The sequence below is a fragment of the Grus americana genome, chromosome 5 (assembly GCF_028858705.1).
Source record: "Grus americana isolate bGruAme1 chromosome 5, bGruAme1.mat, whole genome shotgun sequence".
Taxonomy (NCBI): Eukaryota; Metazoa; Chordata; class Aves; order Gruiformes; family Gruidae; genus Grus; species Grus americana.
This window is the reverse complement of record NC_072856.1, coordinates 46560602-46583140: the sequence shown is the minus strand read 5'-3', so window position 1 is coordinate 46583140 and position 22539 is coordinate 46560602. Positions and strand designations below refer to the sequence as shown.

Sequence of the window (22539 nt, the reverse complement as noted above, 5' to 3'; positions counted from 1 at the left end):
CACGGCCGCGGCCCAAGCCCCTCTCCTGGCGGCGGTGGCAGCCCCGTAACGCCCCTCGGCGCCCCTGGGCTGGGGAAACGACGTCTCCTAAGACGCGTTCTGGCCTGTGCGCGTGAGCGCGAGCACGGTAACGGTGACATCACCCAGACTACAATTCCCAGGGAGACACTGAGTTACGTGACGCATGCGCACCTACTGTCACCTCCCTTCCCCCTTCCTTCCCCCGCGGCCTGGCTCCCGAGAAGACGACGGAGGCGGCAAGATGGCGCTTACCAGGTGGGTCTGGCTGGCCCCGGCCGGTCTGGTTTGGGTGGCTGCTCTCCTCGCTCTGTCTGCGGCTTCCGAACCGCTGTGTGAGGCTCCGGCCGACGAGAGAGGCCGCGCTCGGGAAGCGCGCAGCAAGGCCGCGGCCTCTCTTGGGCGGTGGGCCCGCCGGCCGGCCGGTGAGGAGGCCGGGCCGCGGCCGCGGAGAGGGCGGCGAGGGCCGAGTCGGGGCTGGGGGAGCTTTGTCTTGCCCTTGCGGGAGGGGGTGTTTGGCACTGCCTCCGGCTCAGGGCTCTGCCTCCCTCCCGTATTTTCTGCGGGAAGAAAGAGCTGCTCCGCCTCGGCTGGAGGTGATCGGATCCGTGGGGTTTTGTCGGGGTGTCTTTACCGTGAGCGAGGCGAGAGGTCTTTGTTACAAGCTGCTGCATCCCTCGCAGGGCTCAGGAGGGTAGCTTCAGTGGTCTGCCCTGGAACGCCGACTGTCTGGGGGGTGGACGCTTCCTTAAAAAATGCGTAAAAGGGCCCCGTAGTCTAGACAAGCTGAAAAATGGGAGGTCAAGAAATTGTGTTTCGACTAATTGGCTTTGGCCGGGAGGTATCTGGCCTGAAAGGGGGAGCTTGTTGACATCTTCTTGTGGGCGTTTTCCTTGAGAGAAAGGAAGGGGAAGTGGTTGGGACTAAGAGCATATTTTCTTTTTCTGCTCCATGGTGATAGAAAGAATATACAGTGGTGTGACATTCCTGTTGGAGAATGGACATTGTTATGTATTCCCATTCAAACAAGATGTGAACGTGGATGAATTGAGTATCGTATTTTATAGGGATCTTCCAGAATACCAAGAGAGCACATGTTGCTTTTGTGCCTATAGTCTCAGAAGTTATTGCGCTCAGGCTTATGATTACAACACTCAAATTTCATAAATTGTTTCTTAATCTGTATGGAGTGATTGTAAAGAAAGTAATAATTTAGTAGTAGATTCAAGTGTAGTTGAGTGTCACTGAGTGAAATTATCAGAACTAACGTTATGTTTCTTTTTTTGGTGGCTGCCTGTGGATGTGCAGTTTTTTACCAGCTCCAACTCAGCTGTCTCAAGACCAGCTGGAACTAGAAGAAAGAGCAAGAGCTCAAAGATCTAGGCAGACTGCTCTAGTCTCATCACGACGGGAACCTCCCCCATACGGGTACCGGAAAGGATGGATACCACGAGTGCTAGAGGTAGATATTTTAATTCATGCTGTAGTAGTGTGTCTGCTAATGGGGAAGAAAATATAATTTCTGGAGTAGAAATAAACTCTGAGCATCTCGAGTGTAGCACAGAGTTGTGCAAAGCCTTACCACATGTGGAATTTTCATCCAGACTGATGGGTATATTCTTCTGTTGGGGGAAATTGTTCTGTTCAACAGATTACTTAAAACACTTAATGGTAAACAGAATGCTATAAGGATTCTACCCTTTTGGGATTGTTCAGCCAGGAGAAGAGAAGGCTCCAGGGAGATCTTATAGCAGCCCTCCAGTACCTGAAGGGGGCCTACAAGAAAGCTGGAGAGGGACTGTGTACAAGGACATGTAGTGATAGGACAAGGGGTAATGGCTTTAAGCTGAAGGAGGGTAGATTCAGATTAGATATCAGGAAGACATTCTTCACTGTGAGGGTGGTGAGGCACTGGAACAGGTTGCCCAGAGAAGTTGTGGATGCTCCCTCCCTGGAAATGCTCAAGGCCAGGTTGGATGGGGCTTTGGGCAACCTGGTCTAGCAGAGGGTGTTGCTGCCCACAGTAGGGGGGTTGGAACTAGGGGATCTTCAAGACCCCTTCCAACCCAAACCATTCTATGATTCTATGAAATACACGTTCCAGATTATAGCTGGAATAAGTGCACATGTGTGTATCAGAGAACAGATTGGTCATGTGTATTCTGTTCTTAGCATAGCAAAAGGTAGCTGCTAGTGGGGGAGACAATTGTTAGAGTTGGGAGGAAACGTAAAAAATTGTCAGTTATTCATTGTTTAAGTATGTTACTGGCAAAAGGGTTTTGACAATCTTGTGTGTATTTAGCTGTAATTCTTGCCAGTTTAATGTAATTTCAACTGGAAATCTTGAAAGGCAGAAGGGAAAATACAGATGTATAGCTCTGATTAAAAAACTGTTTTAGTACAGTTTCTCACTGTGAACCACAAAAACTTGCAGATTTTGAAAAGGTACTTGGCATAACATCTGAGACCTGCTCTGATGAGTCAGAAGCCAATACTCTTGTGATGAGGCACGCTGCTGTGGTTTTGATACAGTACTTCATGTGTGATCCTGCATTGTCCCCAAATGCTGTCCTCATGAGCTAGTAACAGTCTCACTCTCATTTATGTTTGAGTCCCATTTTTGTAAAGATGGATCCAACACTGTACCATGGTGATCCATTAGTGCTAGATAAGGTGACTTCAAATAGTAGTTCCAGTGGTTCTCTAAAATAAAACATTTTTATGTAGGTTCAGCATTTAATAAAGCATGTTAAAAATTATACCTTCATTATACACAGTGTAGGGTTCCCTCCCTACACTGTTGGTTACTAAAGTTAGTATTTTAGTGCTTGTTCTTCCTAAATGTTAGCAAAAGACCTGAAGTCATGTGATGAAGGTTCATCACTGGGCCACAAAGTGATGCACATCTCAAAAAACAAAAACAAACAAAAAAACCCAAAACAAAACCCCCCCACCAAACTGTTAAGGACTCCTTTCTGCCTCATAAACAAATGCATATTTTTCAAGAGTGTTAAGTGTTTCCAAAGCATAACCTTTGTCCAGTGGTCCTGGAATGCCATCATTAGAAAAAACAAAAAATCTGTTCTTAATAATAGGTCAAGAACAATGCAAAAAAAATTTGAGGAATGACTGGCTTTTGTTCTTGCTAATGCTTTAACATTGATTCTGTAATTAATTGTCAAATGTGGGAAATCCAATGGAAGACTCTAAAATAACTGAAGCTGTATTTCAGTGAGCACTTTAAGATGGCATAAGCATATTCTTTGGAAGGAAGCGTTCTGCTCATTTATTCCAGCCTCAGTCCACGCTCTCTGTTGTAGTGGTGTTACCTATTTGGTCATGTGGTGAACATGGAGGGAGATCAATCTACCGAAGACACCTATTCTTCTTTTTTGATTTGGTTCTTTATTGGACTCCACATAAGCAGTGCCATTGCAACAGAGGGAGGGGGAGATGCTCATGCTGCTTTTAAAGCAAATGCTTCCTCTGAAAAATTGCATTTGAAACTGTAGCCTGAAGTTGTTTTATGAATAGTACAATTCTGTGTGCATCCTTGGTGTTACTGAGTCAGGATGATCTGATTTAAGAGGTCTTTTGCTTATCTGTTCACTAAATGCTTTTACAGCAACATGTTGAACAAGAGAGGAAGTAAATTTTAAGAATATTGCACTGTTGGGTGCTGTCCCAGTTTTCAATGTATTCACACATCAAAGTAAGGAAATGGGATAGCTTGACATTTGTACCATTGTAAAGCTATGATCTACAGGCTTTGAAAGGAGTGGAAAGGTTTTTTTAACTACTTCATTATGGTGTGAAAAGCAACAAATAACTAGTAGAAATTTTCATCAAAAAATTGCTGCTCTTGTAATTTTAGCATCTCCATAGTTGCTTTATTGCAGAAGGTAAATTTTGAAATTCTAATTAATAACTCATGTATGAATTAAATACTTTGTCATGTATTGTCCGTAGCATAGTAGTCGCTGCACATTCTGGTCAGTGATATGGGCTCTTGCTCTGTACGGGGAATAACTACTGCAAGATGTTAAAAGACACTTCAGTGTCTTTTAATAACTGTAAGTTCTATCGTCCATTGCTCTCTTACCAGCTAAAATAGTAAAGTTACTAGAGCTTTCTGGCAACGTTTCATTTTGTTAAACTCAATCACCTCTTTCATTCCATTTCCCACCCATGCAAAAGTTATACCATGATTTTGTCTTTCAGTCATTCACTACTTTTTCTTTTGTGTAGGATTTTGGAGATGGGGGTGCTTTTCCAGAAATTCACGTGGCCCAATATCCATTGGATATGGGCCGAAAGAAGAAAATGTCCAATGCTTTGGCTGTTCAGGTGGATGCAGAAGGAAAAATAAAATACGATGCGATTGCTCGACAAGGACAATCAAAGGACAAGGTAATATTTCTTCAAATATGTAAACTGGCATGTATATCTGAAAAAGTTGTATGTACTCATTGCATATACTTAAACTCATTGGTCTGGCATTAATCAAATGGATTGCGTCCTGTTTTCTTAAAGTTTAAGAACTGAAATAACGTCAGACAGACACAAGCATTTTGACTGGGATCACTGTGTGATCTTCTCTGCTTTGTAATTAAAAGGCAAGGCAAAAAATGGTGAGTCTCTACGCAAAACTTACTTGTTAGCTTAGCAGCTTTTGTTAGAGAGCTTTCCAGTGAAGGCAAGAAACTGAAAACAAGCCTGGTCAGAGGCAGCCTCATCTCTGTGTAGAGAGAGGGAGCAAAAAAAGACAGAAAACATAGTTCAGCTTTCAGAATACTACACTTTGTGTTTTACTAATGTAACATTTGAAACTTCTGGCTGTTTTCAATATTGTTAGGCACTTTTTTTTTTTTTAATTGCAACAGAAAGTTTTGCTGGTGGTTATACTCCAAAATTTTTGTATTAAGTTCAGTGATGGCAAGGTTCTCATCAAGTTTAATGGGAACCAACTTCAGTTTCCTGTATACAGTAGCCTTTCCAAAACCAGAGATGACACTTTGTATTGAAGTCCTAATTAGTTTTGAGAGACCACTTAAGTCTTCTAAGTCCACTTGCAGGAGTACCTATGTCTGCCTTTTCAAATGTAACAAAGTGGACTACATTAAAACTTTAATTCTCTTAAGCAGGTATTGGGGGCTGGAAAACTGCTGAGGTGTGACCAGATGTTCGGCTGTTTGTTACAACAAGCATCTCCTGTAAAGAATAGGGTAACCCCAAGAAAAGCTAAAAAGAGGGTTAACTACAGAGGGTGTTCTAGTTAATATATATGAATAATTGTTTTCAAAATAATCTGACTTATTCTGCTTTAGTTTAGGATTCCTTGAAAAGCTTATGAGTATGTAATATGCCTGATGTCTTACTGCAAATTAGGAAGGGGGAAAAAACCTATCTCAGCAGAAAAACAAAAGGTGAACTTCATCTCTCAGACAAAAAATAGGGTGAGCATTCTAAGAATATCAGGGGAAATTTTCCGAACAGATGAATTTTTTGTTGTTTTAAATTGATCCTACAGTTGCCAAAATTGCAGAAAGTTAATGCCAATAGGATTTTATATTTGACTATATTAAGCTGAGTGTCAAAAAAGTGTCACATCTTGTATATCTTCATCCTGTGCATCTTAAGTTACTGCGGTACCTTTGAAAAAAATTAGTTCAAATCAGTTGCACTCCATGCTGTCATGTGGTAGAAAGTAGTCAGACTAAACAGAAAAAAACAGCAGTGGCAATTTTTATTGAGGGGAATTTCATTGGCATTCAGTCAGACTTTAGGTAGTGTCTTGAATTTTTTGTCAAGAGGAAAATATTAATTACATGTATAGAATTCTGTGATATTAAATATTTGATAATCGGTACTAAATAGAAATTTGACTTATCCCAAAGCTTAAAAAATAATTTGGAGCAGAAAAGTACATAAATAATAATCGTACTGATTTTGAGGAAGCTGCAAAGCAAATAAGCAAAAAAAAAAAGTTTAATTAAACCCTAGTTTTTACAACTGTTCAAGTAAATCTTTACCTACCTGTAGGATCAGATTTAACTTTCATATAATAGAGCTGTTCAGATTGGGATCTAAGTATATTTGAAAAAGAAGTAGAAAAGCAGAAATGACTTATCTTTCACTGTGCCTTATTTGGTTCAGAGTTAGGAAAATACTTAGAACAGGTAAGTTTAACTTTAAGCTGTTAACATTTGTCATATTTGATTCATGAAGATCTTTACCAGCAATCATTAACTTTCCATATGGCATCTCTAAAGAAGCAATAATATTCTTGTTTTGTGGCAGTAGTTACCAGGATGGAGGAGATGAGTGGCTTTTCCAAAACTGGACTCTCTCACTTGGGCTCTGTAGAACTGAAATTAGGGTTTCTTAACCCTAAGATCTGCTTTCTGGATCAGCTTGATTCTGATTGCATCCAGCTGGATGTAAATGCAGAGACTAAAGCCTAAGTATGGCTATTCAAGGGGGAGTAAAACTGGGGGAAAATTAGACATTTGAAACAATTTCACTGAAAGTAGCAGAACTACTATTGCTTCATTTGTTTTGCAGGAGAGAGAAAGTCTTGCTAGAGGTGTCATAGGGAGCAGTTCTTTAGTGATCTGTGTTGAGTTGAATAATATGGAATATTTTCTCTAAGAACATACAGAAGTTTCATTATCCTGAGACCTGCAGTCATAATTCAAATATTTCTTCAGTCTTAATACTTAGAGCTAAGAGAAACAGATACTTAGTAGCCTGCCAGAAATGAGATGGAGTTTCTGATCCTTTTTATGAACTACTTGTTTGGCGTGAGTTAAGAAGGAAATTCTACTTTTGCTACAGCTAATGGATTTTTTGAAGTTGAATTTAACATTCTGCCTTCTTGTAGAGGCAGCAGTTCCATCACCCAGACCCTATATCTAAATGGCTTGTCAGCAGTTTCTACTGTTGCAGTGGTTCATCTCTCTTGCATCTGTTCCCTTACATATTTAAAAAATAGTTGCTTCAGAGAATTTTCCTTGAAAAATGCTGACATAAATGAGATAGTCTGACAAGCCTCCTGTTTGGGGCTGGCAGAAAGTCTGCTAAACGTGAAATGCTGGATAATGTTGGCAAACCTGGATGCATGACCTTATGGATCCAAGGATGGATTTCCATCTGGCTGTCTAGATGAAGGATTTCCAGCATTTGCCATGTGGTTAGCTCTTGTGCTGCTATAGATTCTTCCAATACTTTCTCTACTCACATGACTAAAAGCCAGGCTAAAATAATGCATCAATAACTTATATATTTTGGTGAGACTGGTGCTCTGTCCACTTATTAGGAAAATAAGGACATAAAATTGCTTCCTGTGTTTTTATTAAGACAGAAGAAAGTGAAACCAAGGGAGGGAATTATTAGGTCCATTACTTTTTTCTGGCAAGGGTGATTTTTCTGTGCAGGAGTTGGAGGAGTTCTTAGTGGCCCAAGGTTGCAGCTTAGATGTTAAAGGAGGAAAAAAAGAGCCAGAAATCCTACCTACATTTTTTTCTCAAGACTGTGAATTCAATTGAAATATTCACAGAGAGTTGTTGAAGGAACTCCTGTCACAGTGATGGAACAGGACAAGAGAACATCTACATAACTAAAATAATCAAAAGTATTCATTACTTGTATTTACCTTTGTGGTAGACCTTGGTTTGAGAGCTTATCGCCAATTTTTTTTCGCTGATGTGCATGCCAGGCTTCCAACCAGGTAATTGTAATGACTTCTAAAATGTTATGTGCTTCATATGGAGAAACCATTCTTTGACAAGGAAGAAATTCATTCTGCAATGCTTGATGGTAACTTCTCATTTTACACGTAGGATTGATGAGCACTGTACAGGGCTGCTCTGGATATATAGAACAAAATATGTTGAAGGGAGGGATTTGTGTGTTACAAATTAAGAAATTTCTGTCAAGGCAATTGCGTCTATCGGGTGTTTTGAATCTGAATGTGGTCGATGTCTAAATCCTACCATGAGCTACAGTATCTTATACAACTAGTTAGGTAAGATTGTTCTCTCTCTGATGGCAGTGGCATGCAGATTTGTAATTGCTGCCTGTTAAGGCTCCCCCAGCCAGAGAAGGAATAATCTAGCTATACCAAAAATTGAGCATTTTGTTTCTGCCTAGAGGGAAATTCTGCTTTTCAGTAGCAATCAAAATGAAATATCTGAAACACCAGCTGATAGTTCCTTTTAAAGTTTGTAGATGAAAAATGGTAGTGAATGGGCATACTACAATATCAAACAGTCCCAGTCTCCTCTTTATCTGAGATTAATAAAATGTCTCAACATTACTGTAAAACAACACAGTGCAACATCTTTATCTGCCTCTCTATATCACCTCCAAAAAGGACTCCAGTTGGAATGCGCAAGTGTGTGAAGTTTTTGATGGAGATAAAAATTTTGGTATTTTCAGGCTAGTTTAATCCATATTATGGATTTCTTCCACATTAATGCAGCTTGCCACTTGCATGTAATATTTTAGGATTTAACTAGTTCATGTAGCTCATTTGTACTTCAGTGTACTGTAGTTTTTAGAGCACCTCTTAGACTTTATTTTCTTCTTTGTCTTCTGGGATACTCTGAGCTCTTTTAGCGTACTTTGTTCTTCATGCAGCAAGACACTTGGACTTAGAGTTAATTACCTTAGAGGAACACTGCTCTTCAGATGTCCTTCATTCAGTATCTGAGAAGCTAGGATAGTATTGATAATAATTCAAAGGATTAAAATTTTAGGAGTGAAGGATGAGAAGCAGTAAATGGCTCTTGTGTGACAAATTAATGCTGAGGCTAAAGGTCACTTTGATAGTTGGACATGCACTTTATAATGAACTTGAAATAATGAACTCGTAATGACTTTTAACCTTTTGAACTAAGACTTTCTGATGTTATTTTGTTGGACAAATGTGAAACATTAATGCAATACAATGTTGTTTTTTTCCTCTAATGGTGTACTTTCCCTATATTTAAAAAAGGAGCTTAAAGCTAGTGACAGCTAGCTGCATGTTGTATGAAGACTGAAGTACCCATATTAGGGAAAGTGTAAACAACAGATTTCTCAAGCATTTATTTTTTCAAGAACGTAGCAAACATAATGACATGAAAAAAAAAAAGGTGCTAAAAAAGGCTGGTATCAAATTCTTAAGCAATCCTTGAAAAGAGAAGTACAAATGTGGATTTTTCTGTCTGTTTCGGGGAGCCTGAAAAAGGGAAAGAGTAGGAAAGGGAAGCAGGAAACGTGTCTAAACCCAGCTCTGAGAGTGATTTACATAATTATATTTAATGAAATAGCTTCTTCAGTTATTCCAGCTGTAAAATAGGCTCTAGAGTATATTCTCGTTCAATGGGAGTCATTGAAGAATATATAATTGTAATGCATTTAGAGTTGTATACCAGTTTTAATTAGTACCTAAAGGAAACGTTTTGGGCCTAGGTTGTACTTTGAAATACGTACATTTATTCCTATATGCCAGCAGTAATAAATTCTAATGTTTTTCAGGTTATTTACAGCAAGTACACAGATCTTGTGCCAAAAGAGGTCATGAATGTGGATGATCCTGAACTGCAAAGACCAGATGAGGAGGCAATTAGAGAGGTATTATATGCACTGATGTGCCTAGTTATCAGAGGTATATTGTATGTCTTGCATGTGTGATGAGATGCATTCTGTGGTACTTTTGTCTTCAGATAACAGAGAAAACAAGAGCAGCCTTGGAGAAATCAGTCTCCCAAAAAGTTGCAGCAGCCATGCCAGTTCGAGCAGCTGACAAACTAGCTCCTGCACAGTACATTCGGTATGTAGTGCTGGTGTGTGTATGTAAGATGTTGTTATATATAAAATTGATTAAAATTAGGATATTCCTTGAATTTCTGAAACAGAAATTCCTCTTGAATTCCGTTCTTCTGGAAGTAATATGAAACTAGCTTATATATTTTGAATGAACCCACTAATGATAACCTAGTTTGAAGTGTGTTGAAATATGTCTTAACATGTCATGAGTTGTGGCACGTTGTGGAGGGGTTATTGTTTTAGCAAAAAAATGTGGATTTGTCAGGGAACACCATGAATGATGCTGCCCTGGAAACAGAGTCTTTTCTGGGAGTTTCAACTCTAGGAATGTAACAAGGTTCTTCCCTTACATAAAATGAGCAACTGGAAATAATTGAAATTACTAGGAGATTGATACTCATTTATGGTGATTTTCTGCTGCAAACACAGAAAAAAGTCATGGCAGGGTTAGACTTGGCCTAAGGTGAATTCTGAAAAAAAGTATCTGAAGAGGTTCTTAATAACCAGTAAGCAGTCACCAGGGATTCACAGACGTAGGTAAAGAGTATTGTGATGTGCTCTTGTGCATTCTATTAGTTTGTTTCTTCTACTTTGGAATCTAGGTTGAAACAGGAGAATATAGCCCTAGGAAGATACATTCTATCTGGTGTAGTTGATTCTCTGCCTTCACTATCCTTTCTGTAGTTACCTGCTCCTGGTGTTCACAGTGGATAAAAATGAAAATGCAGCTAGAACAGTGAACTGAGTGAAAATGGAAGTGGGAAAGGAATATCTAGCTCTGTGCAGAGAACTGAGCCCTTTGTTTTATTCAGGTACACACCATCCCAGCAAGGTGTTGCATTCAACTCTGGAGCAAAACAGAGAGTTATTCGGATGGTGGAAATGCAGAAGGACCCTATGGAGCCTCCAAGATTCAAGTAATTATTCAAAACTTCTTCATGGCAAACAGAAGATTCTGCAGTGTATTTCCATATACAACATGCTGATTGTATTTATTTTCTTAATTGTTCAGAATTAACAAGAAGATTCCGCGTGGACCACCTTCTCCTCCAGCACCTGTAATGCACTCTCCTAGTAGAAAGGTATGAAATGCCATAGCTGTTCTCAGTTTTGAATTCTGGATGGGTTCACAAATTCTACTTTGATCTAATTAATTTCTATGCACCTTCTCTTTATTGTTCTTTTGATGTGATGTTAAGTGACGAACTTGGTACCTGGTACAGTCTTTCTTGGTTTTTGGGGGCAGTTCTGAAAGTAGCTCTCTTTCTATGTACCTTGTCAGAGGTTGAAAAGATTTCTTATGTATTTTATGCAGGGTTGCATTGCTGGAGTTGTCCGTGGCGTGGATGAGTTGACTGAGGCTTTAGCCTTGGTGCGCTGTTGCCGCTTTTAGACACCACTATTAAGCTAATCCTTAATAACGCTAATTTGTGTTGCGTTACTAACAATTAGCTTCCTTTTGAGAGATGAGGGTGGTGGTGGTGGTGGTTGTTCATAAGTTTTCTACAACTTGAACTGCCATTAAATGTGCAAATGTTAACAAGCTGGCTGTGAGTTCTGGTCTGTGTGATGAAAGTTTAAGCGGATGGCTCAAAAGCTGTCATGACTTTATTCAGTATTGGCAAAGGTACAGTACACAAATGAATATCTAATTGCTGCTAAGAAGGGTAGAGGTTTTTTGTAGCAGTGCCATGAACTTTGTACTCTAATTTATTGCAATAGTTTCGTAGCTGTCTTTGAGAAAGAAAGATGACTTTGCTTCCTCTCTTAAATCAGATGACTGTGAAAGAGCAGCAAGAATGGAAAATTCCTCCGTGCATTTCAAACTGGAAAAATGCAAAGGTAATTAAGTTGTCATAAATTCACCTTTCTAGTGTTCCACCCTGCTGGGAGTCTTCTATGAATCATTTAAGCTTGAATAATACTGGTTTTAAACATCTAGAGTTAGGTAAACTGTCTGCTTCCAGCATGAAGAACACACATTTGTACAGCTCATTTTTTTTCTCTTTGACAGGAGTATAGAACTGAGAGAGAATATATTATTTCATGGCAGAGATTATGCATTTTGAGACGAAAAAATGGCATTAGTTAAAATCCCCTTAATAGTACAGTATGTGGAGTCTGAAACCTAAGTCTCTGGAGCCCACAGTGTAAAGCCATCTAAACTGAAAAAGGGAAGGGTAACTCGTAGAGAACCAAGCATATTTCTTTTTAATACTGCAGTCCGGATTTCTGGCCAGTTCTCCACATTGCCTTCTTTCACTAATTAATTTTCATCAGTGGTTAGCTTAGCAATTTTTATTTCTTGTTTGAATAGGTATGTCCTGTCCCTCTGATTTTTATCAGTCAATAAGTTGATGTTCAGAGAGAAGGGAGAACTTATAATTTGCTGCAGTAACTGGTTTAATCATTCTCAAACTTACCAAGCTGTTGTTGTGAGGCAGCCTCTTCAAATGGAGGAAGGAAAAGCTGCATGTTTGGATGTTGGTTTTTTTTCCTACCCCAACACAGCTGTATAACTGGGACTGATACTAATCAGTAGATTGAATTTTAGGTTACAGATGCTAAAACCAAAGAAAAATTTTGTAAAGCTCTCTAAAAGATCGTAAAATAACATCTATAAATACTTTTAGGTTTCAGCTTTTGAAGGCAAAATTGACATTTAGTGTCTCCTGCTTTTGCTGGCAACCTTCCCCCTTTCTCATTTTGAATTGTCTAACCTCTTAACAGGTATAAAAGCAGTTGAGGGAAAACAGTTTTTTAGCACAAATGGTAAAACAGCTTAGAGACTGGAAAGCTATTACCTATAGTTCTTAACACAAAGCAAAGAGTGGACTCTATCGATCAAAAACTGTCATTCGTAGTAAGATGTAACTTGAAGGGAAATTGTGATTCAGATTTTGGGGGAGTGTGGAATTGACCTGAAGCTTAGTATTACCTGGTCTGAATTTGAAGTACGTATAAAGGAGGTTTGTTGAGGCATATTAATGATCGGCTGTGAGTTTTGTGTATGTTTTTGTTTTCTTACACAATAAATGTCATAATGTTTGTCATTCCAAATAATGTTAGTTTGTGTGATTTAACTGCCTCTCTGTTTCCACTATAGGGTTACACCATTCCTTTAGACAAGCGTCTGGCTGCGGATGGCAGAGGATTGCAGACTGTTCATATTAATGAAAACTTTGCCAAGCTTGCTGAGGCGCTCTATATAGCTGACAGAAAGGTCAGGTGGCTACTTCAATGGTTTTGTTCCGTGTGGTTTTACCTTCTTTGTATGTTTATTTCCTTGGGAAAACCAATTGTGGATAGGCTATAGCTTTTGATTTGTCACGCTTCTTGGCTAACATAAGTTCTTATCCCCAGTATCTTTGAATCAGTGGCTCAGTGTGGGTTAAATAAGTGGAGGTCATGGGTCTTGTTTCTCAGTTCTAACTGCTGTGGCTGTCTGGTTTTGAGCTTCATCTTCATGGCTTGATTCCTGCCCTGTGTACTGGGTAACTGCATGACAGATCTGCTTGCATCCCAGGTGATAGCTTTCTGTCATTTTAACTATGTCTTAATGTGTGCAGGCTCGTGAGGCAGTAGAGATGCGTGCCCAGGTGGAGAGGAAGATGGCTCAGAAAGAAAAGGAGAAACATGAGGAAAAGCTCCGAGAAATGGCTCAGAAAGCCAGGGAGAGAAGAGCAGGGATCAAAACCCATGTTGAAAAAGGTACATTTCTTTGTTATTAAGATGCTGTGGGTTTTTTTAGCACCCTCTGAAGTGTGGGTTTGGAGGACTTACAATACTTAAACATCAACTGTAATTTCTAAGCATGACACCTGTTGTTCATGTCTTTACTTGGTCATCCAGTGAATTTGTTTAATTCACTGGCTGTTTTGATAGGATCTGGATTTGAACCTCACAGCAGTATGTCAGTGTATACAGGTTTAGGACGTTGTTGAGAATTTCAGAGTTGTTAATGGATCAGTGCAAGTAATGGCTTTCATGGACTGCTGTAAACTAATTAGGTTTTTTAGAAAAGGCTTGTGTTGCAAATGAAGAGCAACTTTGAAAACTTAAAGATGGTTTAATTCTTGTAAACAAAGATGGTAAATGCAGTATTCTGTCTCTTGCATTGTTATAACTGATCTTGGAGAACTGTAGTGCTGTTGGCTGCTAGGCCCAAAAACTGCTAACCTAACTAAATCATAACCATTGTGGTAAGTCTTGTGTTTTGATTGAAATCACACTTCAGAGATCAAGATGCTGAACTTACAGAGCAGTTATGATCTCTCTAAAAGGTGGAGGATATGGTCATATAATGCCAAATCCTGCAGCTGGGATGGATTAACCTCTTCCCAACAAGCTGGGGACTGCCTGGCTGGAGAGCCACTCTGTTGAAAAGGACCTGAGAGTCCTAGTGGGCAATACGCTAAACATAAGCCAGCAGTAATGCTAAGGGCGTACTAAGCTGCATCTGCAGGAGTATAACCAGTAGGTCAAGGGAAGTCATAATTTCCTTTTACTGGTGACCTGTTACACTGCATCTGGAATACTATGTGCAGTTATGGGCCTCCAGGTACAAGACAAACATTGATAAACTGGAGCGAGTTCAGTGGAGGGCCATCAAAACGGTCAGGAGGCTAGAGTATCTGCCTGGTCAGGAGATGCTGACAGAATGAAGCTTGTTCTGCCAGGAGAAGACATGGCTTTGGGGGGGACCTAGTGGGAGCTTTCTCATATCTACAAGGAGATTCTCAGAGCTCTTCATTAAGCTGCACAGTGGAAGAATGAGACAGTGGTCAAAAGTTGAAGCAGGAGGTTGCAGCTACATGTGAGGAGAAGAAATTTCACCATGAGGACAAGCAGCGGTGGAACAGGTTGCTCAAGGAGGCTGGCAATCTCTGTCCTTGGAGATTTTCCACACCTGAGTGGGCAAAGCCCTGAGCAACCTCATTTGAATTCAGCATTGATCCAGCTTTCAGCAGGAGGTTGAACTAGAGACTCCCTTCCAACCTGAGTGATTCTCTTGATTTTGAGTCACTGAATGTTCTTCAAAGCACTTAAATGCCTGTGGTGTTTGAATGATATTTTTACACTTAAGAGATAAAACTATGATATGATGATATGTAGGGGTGTTAGGGTATTAGTTCCTAGGTGGACAAGTATTCTAAGCTCTCGAAGGCTGAGAAAACCTAGTTGTTGGATATGTCTGCTGTAACTCTCTCCTGTCCAGGACAGTTAATCATTTGTGGCATAAGAAAGCTGTGGTTTTTCATGTGTTCAGTTTGTTTGTAAAGTGTAGTATTTTAAATAGTGCTATGGGTCACTTCTCTTCTGTAAAAGAATACTGAATTGAATCGCTGTGCCAATGTCTGTGGCATAGTTAATTCAAACTTCAAATATTTGTCTATAATGAGCAATATTGCATTTGTTCAGAGGATGGAGAAGCTAGAGAAAGAGATGAAATCAGACATGACCGGCGCAAAGAGAGACAGCATGACAGAAATCTTTCCAGGGCAGCCCCTGACAAAAGGTGAGTCACAAAAGAAAGCTGCTTTATTCCTGTACTGGCACTGGCTTCCCCACTAGGGAAACTATTACACTGGGCTTCCTTTTGCTTGATGTAAGTGCCTGAATTTCACCTTGTCGAGACATTCATTGTATGAAATGGTATTACTGTGTTAGGACACTGCAGTACTCTCTCTTCTAAATTTAGAATTTTCCAGATGAATGGAGGAGGGGGGGGTGTTAGTTTTGGGTGGGCTTTTCTGTAGCAGAACTTCAGTATATTCAGATTTAATTAACATGTTGACAGCAAAGGTTGAAACCTGGATCCTATAACTTCAGTGAGACCAGAGTACCATTAGTGGCTTTGTTTCTTGAAGCTGTTCATTTGAAGGCAGCCTACACTCAGAAATCTAAGCTTAAGTATCTTGTTTGCCCAAGCCAGAGAGATTTCTGAGCACAAATGGGTTTTGGAGGCTTCAAAACTCTTACTATCTTAAAATGAGATTGCTCGGACTTCCCAGAGTATAATTACACTGGTTCTTGCAAAAAATAAATATGACATTTTAGACCAAGTCAGCTTGATGTAAATTGCAGATAGTGGAAAGCAAATTTAAATGTCATGCCCAGCTAAACATAACTTTCCCAAATGTTTCCTTTGCCAGGAGACAAATTTGAAATGTTACCTAGTATGGAAGGGCAACAGTCAAAATCTGGCTCCTGAGGCAAATTGTTAGCAACTAATACATTTTCAGGTTGCAGTTGAGCATGTCAACAAATACAGTTTACTGACCTAATAAAACTTAAAATTTTTAATTCAGGTCAAAGCTGCAGAGAAATGAGAATAGAGACATCAGTGAAGTTATTGCCCTGGGGGTACCCAACCCCAGGCCATCCAATGAAATCCAGTACGACCAGAGGCTGTTCAACCAGAGTAAGGTAAAAATACCTTTTCACAGCTATGTAGCTTTCTATGAGAACAAGCTCATCCTTCCTTAGTGGGTATGGCTAGAATACAAAAGGGATCCTCTTGTCATGGATGGTGTGGATGAACTCTGAAGTAGGTCTCTACATAACTGGTTAGGAAACTGTTCATCTCCTTTACCCATAGCTGATGCAACAAAAATGGAATAATCCGAACGTATAACTGGATTAAAGTGTTTTTGTGGTTTTTCTCAGTGAGGAGTGGGGAGAAAGAAGCTTGTTTTGCCTTCAAGCTGCAGTGACCTAATTTTCTTCTTTTGTACAAATGTACTGACTGAATAAGGGAAGCCTGCTCTGAGAGAGAAGCACATAAATACTTTCTGTTCCCATTATTGCTTATGTTAAAGATCCTTCTGAAGATATAGTTAACAGAAACATTTATTTTCCCTGAACTTCATACTGTTCAGAGATGAAAAAGTAGATTAGGCTTCAGAAAGTTCCTGAATAGACCTGCAGTTTGTCAATCATTCTTTTTCACATCTCCAGCGAAAGACTTGCAGGCAGAAGGGAAAGCTGATGAATCAAGTGAAAAAGCAGGCACTTGTACTTTCACATTTTACATAAGCCTCTGTGTGATTTGGATAAGTCAGCTTAAATAATGTTTTCCAGAAATTCTGAATATCATTTCTGTATGGTTGTACTTGGCTATAATAGACAGCTGTACTTGCAGGGCAGACGGAAATGATCCATTATTCTGAAATATGAATGGCCTGTAATCCTTTCTGTTGCTTTCTGGAAGAGTAGAAGTGGCCCTGACAGAGGCTTGTAATGATTGTGTCACGTTTGCTGAACTTAATCCCAGATGCAAAACCACTCCTAATGAAGTGCTTGAACTCATTTGAAATCAGTAGTAACTCACATGATACTATCTTTGTGTATCTGCATGACACCATCAGTGTATCTTGACATTAAAATAAAGTAGCTGGAGACTCATTTGTGTTATACTGCTGTTTGTTCTTCTTAGGGTATGGACAGTGGCTTTGCTGGAGGAGAGGATGAAATTTACAATGTTTATGACCAGCCTTGGAGAAGTGGCAAGGATATGGCCCAAAACATCTACAGGCCAAGTAAAAATGTGGATAAGGACATGTATGGTGATGATCTAGAGGCTCGAATAAAGACCAACAGGTAAGAAAATAAAGTTAAGAAATATTCTTCATTAGTACTCTGAAGTTTCAAATCAACTGAGTGTCATCTCTTTTTTTGCAGGTTTGTTCCTGACAAAGAGTTTTCTAACTCAGATCGTAATACCAGAGGGAGGGGCAGAGATGGACCGGTTCAATTTGAGGAGGATCCATTTGGTTTGGACAAGTTTCTGGAAGAAGCCAAGCAACATGGTGGATCTAAACGGCCATCGGATAGCAGCCGCCCAAAAGAACACGAGCATGAGAGCAAAAAGAGGAGGAAGGACTGAATGCCTCTGGTCCTTGAGAGGTAGAGAAATGGACTACAAGCTTGGACTTCATGCAAAAGGCATTTTGAATATCAGAGGTGTATAGGGGGATGGCATTGTAATGCAGCAGTTCACAACTCTTGTCATGTGGATGTATATACACAATTTCTCCTACATAGGACAGCTACCCCAGAGAGCAGAGGAATGGAGACCACTTTGAAACATTTCACAAGGGAATTATTCTTTAGCAAGTGCTCTGACTTTGCTGATTCCCTGTTGCCCAGCATCTCAGGGTAAGAATGTAGCCCCTTCCTACAGCTTTAGTTTTGTAGGTAGTTAAAGCTTTTACTTCATCTGTTAAAAGCTTTCCTGCTGTATATAATTGTCTTATGCTGTAGTGGATGCCAGGGAGTTTATGACTGTGTTTCAGTGTGGCTATACAGTTTATTTGAACAAGGAGGGGAAACAGCTGGATTCTGTTTTAAAACAAATACTCATTCATAGTTTCTCAGTAATCTTTATTTTAGTTTCTTTACATTTAGTGAAATAAAGCCTCCTTCCATCGCTCACTCACTTTGATTCTTTCTTTGACTGCGTCTTCTGTAGGACTGTTGTTTGAGAGAGAGCTGAAAATAATGGAAATTATTCAAATTAGTTAGGAAGGAAGGTTTGATATTTTTCATTTCTGATTTTCTAAAACATTCATATGGAAAGTGGAAGATGGGTTTATAACAAGTTCACTTGCATGAGCTATAACCATGAATGCTAAACTCCTGACAGGAAAGATGAATATAATTTGCACAGCAATTGCTAGTTCTATCAGCAAAATGCATCTTAAAAGCTTGTGCTTTCAAGTGGAACTAATAGAAGGTAGCTGTCTAAACCTAGCCTAGAACAAAGTAGGAGAAGTGCTCATGTATTTTGCTTCTAGAGAATCTTGCATTTTTGAAGAAATGAAGAAAGCTAACTGCCTGCTTTCTGCTTTTTATTTCACCATAAAGAAACCTCTTAGCTTTTGCACCTCTTGGGAGAGTATAGTCCTCAAAGCCTAGGCAGTTAAGTGAATATGGCTATCTTGCAGCTTCAAGAATAAAAAGCACCAAAATAATTTTCAAGCTGACACTAAATATTTATCTATGCTATTCCTAGTACTTATTTTGATAATTGCATACAGATAACATCCTAGTTATTTTCAGCCCAATTTATGAGGGATCAGCCTATTGCCTAGCTTGTCACAGTTTAAGACTGAAGCTGGCAAACCACTCCATTTCTGCTTCCATTTTTTGCACCACAGTTGTAACTCACAGGTCAGCCCTTCTTAGGAATAGGTACTGAAGGCTTCTGCAGTAGTATGAACCATGTCAAGCAAAATAGCACAGTCGACGTACTGCATCCCTGAAGTCTCTTGCCAGTTCATTTCACTCTTACCACCTCCTAGCTTTGAAAGTCTGACAACTAGTTTCTTGTTTTGAGAAGAATATTGAAGAAGTATTAATTATTCAAAGACATGAATTGATCATGTCTGCTGTTACACCAGCCTGGTTGTTGTTCATGGTTTCACTCTATACTATTAGGTCTGAGTAGCTAGGTCAGCTGAAGCTGTACGTCTACAAGAAAATCCCCATAGTAATTTGCCCCTATTTAGTGAACATACTAGATGCAAGTTTCTAATGATTTTGACCTGAGACCTGTTAATTTATTAATGGCTTTGGCCAGCCATTTACTCGTGGTCCTTTTATCCCTAACTGTCAACACCACAGCATAGTAGATGTTCCGGAAGCAGTGGGATGGCCATTTCTTTGCTTTGTTTGCTGCAGTGAAGCTAGATGATGCAGTTGTCTGGCTCTGACCAGTCACTGACAGACACTTTTGTATGGGTACTAGACAAAGGTTTTCAACTGATAGTGTACACTGTCTCTTGATACCATACACTAATGCACTGAGACTGCTAAAGCATCACATTTTTTCCTTCACTAACACTTTAAATGTTAGAGACGCAAATAAAAAAGCTACACTAAAGCTGATTTAAAGTTATCTTGAACACATGAAAGCAGGCAGCTGTTTTTTCCTATAAGAAATGATAGCTGAAGAAAAAAAAAAGTTTTCACTAAATTTCAAAGCTTAGCTTTACATTCTTTGTCATTTTTTCCCTGCCACCCAACATCCAAGTTACATGTTGAAATCCACCTGCAGAAACCTGTATTACAAATAATAACTAGTTACATGGCAGTCCTGAACAGTTTTACTGCATTCATATTCCTTTAGCTGAGTATAGCAGGAGGTTTTGATCTCTGGTATGTGACCTCTGTGCTATCCATGAATAGATGATCTTGAACCATAACAAGTTGAGAAGGGGAATAAACAGAAAGTGTTAATGATTTAAAAAAAACATTAAAAGCACATTAAGTGGCAAAATGCTTAACCACACTTTGAATGAGTATGGCAATATTTTGATGTTACTGTGTCCAACCAAAGGCAAAATTAAAGAGCTCATTATGTTACTTCATTAAAGGAATTAGCACATTACCTTGGCACCTTCAAGTATGTGGGTGTCCTTCTGAAACACATTCCAAACATCATCTTGAGTTGAGAATTTAATCCAGCAATAACGTCTGTGAAAGCCTGTATCTTTGTCCTAGTTACCAGTTTAAAAAAGATAAAATACAATTACTGTAGAAAATATTCACATAGGCTGATAAAAACTTTATACAGATACTTATTTTAAGGATTATCAGAGAAATTGGCACACTTGCTGTTTCAGAAGCCTTTTTCATACTTTAAGACTTTACTTTCATTGACAGCACGCAGGGGCCTAGTAGAGGCTGTTCTGCATCCCTTTCCCTCAATTTGAGTCCACCAATAATAAAAAATTTTAAGATTTTAAGTTATAGCTGAAGACTGGAATAACGCATAGCTGGTTGTTTCAAACTGCAGTTGTTCTACTATTATTATCTACTATTAAGCCAGTCACAACAGAACTGACATTTAAATGGCTGCCTGATTTGAAAATAAGCCTGCCACAGCATTTGAAAAGCATTCAGCAAGATAAAGCTGCTGCTTAAGATACTAAGAAAGCAGGCTGCAATTCAAGATGATAAGCACTAGCTGCACTGAAAAGAAAAAAAAGTTATTTTTAAGAATAATTTGCCAATCAGGAAAGACAGTCATCAATAAAGAACAGATAATGCAGAAAAGCCAGGTCTACCAAAGTGCCTTTTATCCCAGCTCTGCCACGGAACTCACTGATTGCCAGGCACGACTGGCAGCCCTTCCAAACACAGGTGAAGTTTTCACCCACAAGGTACAGTAGTTACACTGCTCAGTTTCAGGATGCCAGTGAGGTCTTAATTGAGGTATCTTATGCTGCTGGCAGATTTTTGTACCTCTGGCAGTTTTAAGCATTAATGAATGCTACTAAAGTAATCACTGACTCAAAACATATACACGTGCATCAGTGCAGCTTTAATCGGTGATGGAGGGAGGTTTACAGTAAGCTGCTAGCCTTCACAGTGAAGCAACGCATTCAGTCCTGGGGCTGAGGAACAGAGCATGGCAGGCAGACACCTAAGCTTCAGTGCTCAGAAACAACCAGGCTGTTTCAAACTATCTTTCTCCATTTCAAAACTACTCCTCAACCGATAGTGAGCCCATCAGCTTACTAACTGAAGTTCACTACACACAGAGCTTAATTTAACAAACCATGACTTCACATAGAGAAACGCAGGCAGGCAGGAGAACCTCTACTCCTTCAGCAATGACCTACAACTTACCCATAACAGAGTAGGAAAGGAACACTTTTTTTTTGACTGTTCATCTCTAAGAAACTGCACTAGATACTATTATCCCTGACTTACATGCTCAGAAGATAAAAAAACCTCAACAGCAGAGGCATGAACAACTAGCAGCTTGGGACCATATTGAAGAGGTTGTGATTTTTGTGTTAGTCCCATGCTCTGGATGAGGTATGACCCCACCACAGGAAAAGATTGTAGATTGATACCCACATCTTTAGATTTTTTAAGGCCTGTGAGACCACGCACATCAACACTTTATTCTTTGTCAGAAGACAGATAACAGGATGATAGAAAAGCTCAAAGCACTTTTATGTTAATTATGCAAAAATAGCAGCATCAACAGGATCTGAGGGATGTGCTTTCTAAAGCTTTCAAAGCCAATGGAAACCACTAAGCACCAATGAGGCCTACAGCTCACGCTAGGGGAAGGAACTAAGGGTAGAGAGCACCAAAAATCTGACTAGAATAAAAGAAGAGGCTTCTAGAAAGCAACTCCAAGAAAGCGAGGGGAGCCGGCTTCGGGGCAGGGCCTGAGCAGCGGGACCAACCCTGCCAGGGCCTGGTGAACACCAGCATGTGGTTCTTCCCCGTTTTACCAAGAGGACATGAACAGCGGCCTGGGGAACGAGCCGGTACTCACAAACGGCAGGTGGCACCTCTGTACTGATCCGAACTGGGAGAAGTACTCCTTCAGCTCCTCTGTGGAAGAAACGTACACCTGGTTACATGGGCCGGGCGCCCCCGCGCAGCAGCCCTGGCCTAGCCCCTACGGCCTGTGCCAGCACACACAGCCAGCCAGCCCACCCGCCTGCCTCCCGCCTGCCTGCCTCCTCCCACGCCGCCCAGCCCACGCCAGCGAGGAACGAGGGGGACAGCACCAAACTCACTGCTCGATACTGTCCAGGGAACCTCAGCCACGAAGATGTCGAAGAGGCTCCTGGAGCGGCGACCAACGGCCCGCGCTGCGCTGGCCGCCGCCATATTGGGAGCTGCGGCAGGAAGGGGGCGGTCGGCCCCGCCCCGGCAGTGCGCGGTGCCGCCCTCCGC

General features: G+C 40.3%; 3 protein-coding genes across 4 annotated transcripts in view; 1 reads left to right on the top strand and 2 right to left on the bottom strand.

Moving 5' to 3' along the window:
* The window catches only part of ADCK1 (aarF domain containing kinase 1), a 93469-nt gene extending 92551 nt beyond the window's left edge, over window positions 1-918 (bottom strand). Inside the window, exon 1 of the mRNA XM_054828907.1 lies at window positions 274-918. The gene's annotated coding sequence lies outside the window, so the exon portion shown is untranslated. The remainder of the gene's footprint in view (window positions 1-273) is intronic.
* Window positions 151-18267, top strand: SNW1 (SNW domain containing 1). The gene is made up of 14 exons (XM_054828904.1): window positions 151-276; window positions 1327-1480; window positions 4267-4428; window positions 9541-9636; window positions 9729-9835; window positions 10644-10748; window positions 10844-10913; window positions 11608-11673; window positions 12938-13054; window positions 13401-13542; window positions 15253-15349; window positions 16143-16260; window positions 17270-17433; window positions 17515-18267. Exons 1-14 carry the CDS (start codon window positions 185-187, stop codon window positions 17717-17719), a joined length of 1695 nt encoding a protein of 564 aa, XP_054684879.1. The 5' UTR covers window positions 151-184; the 3' UTR covers window positions 17720-18267.
* Window positions 18200-22535, bottom strand: SLIRP (SRA stem-loop interacting RNA binding protein). Of its 2 annotated transcripts, none has more exons than XM_054828912.1 (4): window positions 22380-22535; window positions 22133-22191; window positions 20226-20333; window positions 18200-18324 (listed from the first exon to the last, which is right to left on the bottom strand). In XM_054828912.1, exons 1-4 carry the CDS (start codon window positions 22471-22473, stop codon window positions 18265-18267), a joined length of 321 nt encoding a protein of 106 aa, XP_054684887.1. In that variant the 5' UTR covers window positions 22474-22535; the 3' UTR covers window positions 18200-18264. The 2 variants fall into 2 exon arrangements, with proteins under 2 accessions (XP_054684887.1, XP_054684886.1); XM_054828911.1 differs by having other exon boundaries at window positions 22371-22519.
* Window positions 22536-22539: the final 4 nt, after the last annotated feature.

What these genes read in the sequence shown, in the direction of transcription:
- SLIRP (XM_054828911.1), bottom strand. Translation starts at nt 22,473, where the DNA reads ATGGCGGCGGCCAGCGCAGCGCGGGCCGTTGGTCGCCGCTCCAGGAGC. An exon ending in AGAGGTGCCACCTGCCGTTT is followed by an intron (nt 20,334 to 22,132) that starts GTGAGTACCGGC and finishes ACTGGTAACTAG; the next exon opens with GACAAAGATACAGGCTTTCA. An exon ending in ACATACTTGAAGGTGCCAAG is followed by an intron (nt 18,325 to 20,225) that starts GTAATGTGCTAA and finishes CATTATTTTCAG; the next exon opens with CTCTCTCTCAAACAACAGTC.
- SNW1 (XM_054828904.1), top strand. Translation starts at nt 185, where the DNA reads ATGCGCACCTACTGTCACCTCCCTTCCCCCTTCCTTCCCCCGCGGCCT. An exon ending in GGCAAGATGGCGCTTACCAG is followed by an intron (nt 277 to 1,326) that starts GTGGGTCTGGCT and finishes GTGGATGTGCAG; the next exon opens with TTTTTTACCAGCTCCAACTC. An exon ending in GCTCCTGCACAGTACATTCG is followed by an intron (nt 9,836 to 10,643) that starts GTATGTAGTGCT and finishes TGTTTTATTCAG; the next exon opens with GTACACACCATCCCAGCAAG.